Raw genomic sequence first — 5,818 nt, forward strand, 5'->3', positions numbered from 1 at the left:
ATGAGACTAAACATCTCATCTAGATGAGTTCTAGGCACTCTCTTATATTAAAAAGAAGGATTGTTTAGCAAAAAGAATCCCTTTTGGAACTTAAGTTTTGGGAATGGGTTAGGGTCCACGTTTATAATACCAAGAAATTCTTGGGGGTCAAGTGTTTTGAGATGGTTCAGAGTTGCTCTAGCCAGGCAGTACCAAAAATGGTACACACAGATACAAGATGTTCATTAGCAGCAAAAAAGCACCATACCTGCCCAGCCATTTGCTTGCGCGGCCCGTTGTTCGCCCCAAAGGCCGCAGCTAGGCTTCAAAAAGGAATTAATGAAGCGATGTGAATGAAGAAGCAAAATGCCAAAAATCATTGCCCATGGAAGTTGCAACCACCGTCCATGTGTGTATTATCGATCCTTCCATCTGCAAAACCAAGAGGGTCGCTCACATCTCATATTCAAAATCTCTATGTACAAGGACATCATCGATCAGTTCTGTTCTGCCCCAAAGTGTATTAACATGACCGCGCGACAAAATTTTCACTCTCCGGCAGGCTGCTCTGCTCTCGGTCCAGGGCTTCAGGCGCAGCCCCTCAGGATCTCGACGAGGCCCCTCCGCTGCTCGCCGGTGAGGTTCTTGGGGAACACCACGTCGAACTTGACCCGAAGGTCCCCGCGCGCGCCCTTCTTGCCGCCGACGACGGGCATGCCCTCCCCCCTCACCACCTTCTCGTACCCGGGGCGGATGACCTCGTCGCGGAACGACCAGCTGACCTTCTCGCCGCCGAGCAGCCGGAACGAGAAGGACCAGCCGGTGAGCGCGCTCACCAGCGGCACCTCCGCCTTGAGCACCAGGTCGTCGCCCTGCCGCTTGAACGCCTTGTGCCTCCTGGCCGACACGGTGAAGACGGCGTCGCCGGGGAGGCAGCCGGGGCGCTCGTTGCCCATGCCCTCGAACGTCACCTTGGTCCCCTTCTTCCACCCGGGCTTCACCCGGATGATCTGCGTCACCTCCTTCTTGGCGATCAGCCTGCCAGTCAGGGACCAAATCATGCAGGCGATGGTCACTGGTCAGTAGCGTAAAAAATGCGATCAGGTGGCACGAATAGAGTCACCGTCTCTCTCCGGTACCAGCTAGATAGGCCAGCACCCTCACATGCAGGCAGCATACATGAATTACACACCACCTAATGCCCTGCCCCCGAAGGACCACCCCACGCATTTCGACAGGTGATAGCCTCCAAAATAGAGGTATTCAACCAAACATGAGTTCTTAGTAGCACATTACAAGTATGCTCGTACTACCTCTTAAGTATTTAGTGATCTAAACACACTTATATATTTATTTACAGAGGGAGTGCCTGCCTAAGAATCTTCTACTGAATTGTGGCATAAAAATTTTTTTGAGCCCTGACCGTAGAACAATTGTTCTACGGTATTAATTGTGGCATAATATTGTAGTTAGTTCTTAGTGGTTAGTGAGGATAATCCTCTTGCAGACAACCATAGGGGGGCTAAACATTTCATCTCTAGCATATGTATTTTAGTGATCAAGTGCAGCCTGTGGCATGCTGGAGAAACTGGCCCATGGCCTGAAACTGTACCAGACTACCAGTGTAGTGTGTCCCTTGATGGGGGTTGAGCAGATTGCTATATGAACACCTATATTTCTTAAAAAGTACACCACATAATTGAGAATAAAGCTGATTTGGTGTCACAGTACTTAACAGCTCTGTTTTGTCTAGCCTGAGCTTTCAAGCAAGCATTGTCTAGACCGCATGTTAAACCGTACCAAGATTATTCTTGCCCATCATCAAGTAGGCACACGCACATTCATCTGAATCTATAGCCTGACACGCTCTTTCTTTTATATGTTACATGGATGTCTAACCACAGATATAAACTGAATTTGTAAATGAAAAGACAGACGTAAATTAATCTTAGCTATGCAGAGTCCCCGTGTGTGTTCATTGTGTTTGTATCCTCTTTAATGTTTCGCGAATAAAACCTACTTTTTATAGAAAATACTTTGATAGCATGCATACTGTGGTGTGATACTGTTACTATCATATACAGTGGTAGTATAAGGGACTGTGAATAAACGGCAATGATGTTGTCTCAGGTGAGTGACAGATCTGAAGATATGGATGTTTCTTTTGTGTACGGTTCCACGTCATCGTGGCGTGATGGCTTACCCGTTCTTAGTGACGACGTCGCGGGTGTACTTGACCTCCTTCTTGCACCCGGCGCAGAGCTCCTCCAGGGTGCACTCCACCTTGCGCTCCAGCGGCGGCGCCTTGCGCACCACGTAGCTGGAGAACTCGGCGAACGCGCGCCGCCCGCCGCCACCGATGTCAGTGGAGCTGTACACCTTCTGGGACTCCCGCGCCGGCGGCGGTGGGGCGGTCGTCCTCGCTGCCCTCTCGGGAGCCCGCGCCATTGCCGCCGCGCTGCCGCCAACGCGCTCCTCGGGCCTAGCGCAGCTCCTCCTGCCCTCGTCGGCGTTGCGCGCCCGGAGCACCGCCCTGTTTTCCTGCTGGTCCAGGAGAGCCTGCGGACAGCGAAGGCCGGCGACCACCCGCAATGCAAGCGTCAAAAACTTGAAACAGGAGACAGGAGGAGCGCGCCGGCTCGATCGGCGATCACGCAACGCAACGCACCTCGTACGCCTGTGTGATGGCCTTGAACCGGTCCTCGGCCTCGGACTTGGAGGACGGCGGGTGCTTGTCGGGGTGCCACTGGCGCACCAGGCACCGGTACGCCGCCCTGATCTCCTGCGGGGGCGTGTCCCTGGTGATGTTGAGCAGCTGGTAGTACAGCTCCGGCGGGTTCCCCATTGCCGCCGCCTGCGAGGAGCGCTGTCGCCGAGGAGGACGGCGACGTGCGAGGCCAGCCAAGGAACGCGCGGGCGTGGAGTGAGTGAGCGAGGGAATTCGGGAGGGGGTGCTGCGACCTGTTCAGTGCTCTGCTATAATGGGGAAACGGAGCGCGAGATGCGTGGCTTCTATGTAGGGATGGATATTTGGACCGGGGAGGAGAGGAGAGGGGGAGAGAGTACGCGCGATGGCGACGGGGTTGGTTGTTGGCGCGGGAGTGGAGGTACATGTAGGCCAAGGGCCACGATCTGGGACGCACACATGGACGAGAGGCTTGATGGGGAAATGGATCATCTACCTAGAGTTGTCAAAAATGCAGATGCAGCAGCTACGGCCTCGTGCAGCAACAGGGTGCGTACGTACGTACGTTGACGACTGTACCTATTTGGCCGCGCACGTACGGGAGCACACGCGCTCTTCCAATGGGTGCGGGAAGAACCGTCGCTAGTGAAATGCAGATTCAAATGCAGATGGGAAACGAGTTAGAGCAACTCCAACGCACCGACGACGTGCACTTTATCCGCTTGTCGTCCATTTAGGTCGGTCGCCCACTCATCGTTCGCCCCGAACTTCCAACTCGCCGATTCATTTCACGTCCGCACATAATTTTTAAAAGGCTATAGGTCATGTCAGCGGCCATGCCATCGTCTCAGAGTTCATGCCGGTGCCATGCCAGCCTCCAAACAACCCACCACACAGTTTATGCTGGTGCACTTGCCAGCAGCCGGCACACATGCCAGCACACAAAGAAGGGGCGGGAGTTCAACCACGCCATCTCGGCCGTGGTCATGCCAGTACACTTGCCGGCATAAAAAAAAAAGGATGACGCTCTCTGCCATAGATCACTCATCTTCGAACTTGAGCATGTCAGCCCGCATCTTCTCGAACCATGGCCACTTCCTCGGCGACACCGTGCTCAAGTCCACCTTCATGATCTCCACCCCTGTCATCATGCTAGAGAGCGTCACTTCTTTTGCCTTGGTCTTGGCATTGGCGGCCTCGATCTCGAGCATCTTCGCTTGCTTCTCTGCCTTCATCTCGAGTATCTTGGCTTGCTTCTCCCCATCGAGCTCAAGCCTCCTCCTTTGGATCTCCATGAAGGTGTTCATTTGCTCTTCCTTGTCCTGCCGGACGCTTCTCCTCCCTTGTGTCCTTCTTGCTCATCATGCCCTCCAAAGTGGCATGCAAGGCAATCGATGCCGCATCACGCTTGTCCTCCTTCTTGGAGTTGGTCTTCCTCTGCGGCCCTGGCTTCTCGCCATCCCCATGCTCCCGAAGACTTCCTCCCCCCCCCCCACCCCCCACGCGTTGGCGGCGGCATATTGCACCTTGAACTTCTCCTCCCCGTTGATGACCATCCAAAAATGGGTGAGGTTGAAGGACTTGCCTTTGTGTTGCGCCTTGAATGCCTCTGAAGCTTGGAATGCCTACAAATGAATAGCATGCAAGCATATGGGAAAATGGACATGCAAGCACAAGGGAAATATATACAAAGAAGGGCGCATATATACCGTATCTTTCATGCCGATGCTGCTCACAGGACGTGCATGGATGCTCTCAAGGGTGGCACAAAACTTGTTGCACTCTTGTTGTATCACCCTCCATCGCTTCGAGAGAGACACTCACCCATGCTTGCTCTCCATTTCGTACGGCGCGAACTTCTTGCGTTCATGGTACTCACGATGAACACGAATCCAAAAGGTAGATGCCTTTTGCTCGGTGCCGACCTTGGGGTCTTGTCCAATGTCCATCCAACACTCATAAAGGAGTTTGTCCTCCGGCTGCGTGTATGCCTTCGTTCGCTTGCTTTTGCTCTTCTTGTTTGCGCCGGCTTGGTTGGCGAGCTCGTCCTCAAAAAGGCTCCCCGTCGATATCCACTTCATCCTCTTCGTCAAGGTCGTAATTCACCGGGAATTCATGGTCGAGCGGGAAGGCGCTGCCCATGCCAACCTGGTCTTGCATGAAGGGGTCATCCATGCTAGCTTGATCAAAGGTGGGTTGTCTTGGCTTTGGCTCTCGTCGGGATCGAAGGCAGCCGCACCCACACTCCATGCGAAGGTAGCGACCCCACCGCCTTCCAAGATGATGTTCTCGGTGATGAAATTGTTGGTCGTCTCGTCATCATTGGTGGCCAGCATTCTGTCGAACAGGTTGCGGGCGTCGGGATGCATGTCGGCTGGTATCCCCCGCGAGCGTTTCCTCGCCCCTTCGGAGGATGATCCACGGGCCACCGGTGTGGTGTTGAGGTTAATGGCCATGGGCGCGACATCGGGTGTGGACGGTGCCACCACCCTCACCTACGGGGAGCATTCCTCGGAGAAGCGGGAGGCTTGCGGATAGACATGGAAGCCGGGAATCGGCTGCATGGTAGACACACGCGGTGACTCTGGCAGTACCACACGAGGAAATGCCGACGAGCCCGTGCTGGCCACGGCTGCGGTAACAATCCCGTGATGACCAGGTTCAACCCTAGGTAGAGCAGGGCCTCCCTCGTTACCGTGGCGACTCGGACATTGGTTTCCTCCTGCTCTGCAGCGGCAGAGAGGGCGGCGGCTTCCGCGGATTCGAGCTTGGCGTCTTGTGCGTGCCTTTGGCCCTTTCTCTTGGCCGACAACATGGCCCGCTGCTCGGGCGTCAATTGCTTCTTCTTGGGTGGTGCCGCAGTCTTGCGGGGCGCAGGCCTTGCCTTTGGTGGAGGCGAGGGAGATGAGGCCAGAGGAGACGAGGGAGGCGAGGCCGGCAGCGGCACCGAGGACTGGCACATCATCCATGGCGAGCGGGCGGGAGAGCGAGCGGCGGGAGTTTTTTGGGAAAGTGGGGGGAAATGGTGGTGGTTGTGCCGCCGACTGGCGGGCCAGGGGGAGGAGTAGACGGGTGTCGCGCGCGTTGCTACTTGTGAGCTGCGTTGGGATTTCCCCGAAGAGGAGAGGATGATGCAGTATAGTAGAGATAAGT

At 55.0% G+C, this 5,818-nt stretch overlaps 1 protein-coding gene across 1 annotated transcript; it reads right to left on the minus strand.

Moving 5' to 3' along the window:
* Positions 1–431: 431 nt before the first annotated feature.
* On the minus strand, positions 432–3,048 carry LOC119345028 (dnaJ protein homolog 1-like). Its single transcript, XM_037615272.1, has 3 exons — positions 2,648–3,048; positions 2,183–2,538; positions 432–1,017 (listed from the first exon to the last, which is right to left on the minus strand). The coding sequence occupies exons 1-3, from the start codon at positions 2,822–2,824 to the stop codon at positions 567–569; spliced, it is 984 nt and encodes a 327-aa protein (XP_037471169.1). The 5' UTR covers positions 2,825–3,048; the 3' UTR covers positions 432–566.
* Positions 3,049–5,818: the final 2,770 nt, after the last annotated feature.

This window comes from Triticum dicoccoides, chromosome 1B, assembly GCF_002162155.2.
Source record: "Triticum dicoccoides isolate Atlit2015 ecotype Zavitan chromosome 1B, WEW_v2.0, whole genome shotgun sequence".
In the NCBI taxonomy this organism is placed as follows: Eukaryota; Viridiplantae; Streptophyta; class Magnoliopsida; order Poales; family Poaceae; genus Triticum; species Triticum dicoccoides.

Bases quoted from the DNA above. Each gene is read 5' to 3' on its own strand.
- LOC119345028 (XM_037615272.1), bottom strand. From the start codon at position 2,824: ATGGGGAACCCGCCGGAGCTGTACTACCAGCTGCTCAACATCACCAGG. The intron at 2,539-2,647 runs GTGCGTTGCGTT...CGCTGTCCGCAG, and splicing joins CCATCACACAGGCGTACGAG to GCTCTCCTGGACCAGCAGGA. The intron at 1,018-2,182 runs GTAAGCCATCAC...CCTGACTGGCAG, and splicing joins GACGTCGTCACTAAGAACGG to GCTGATCGCCAAGAAGGAGG.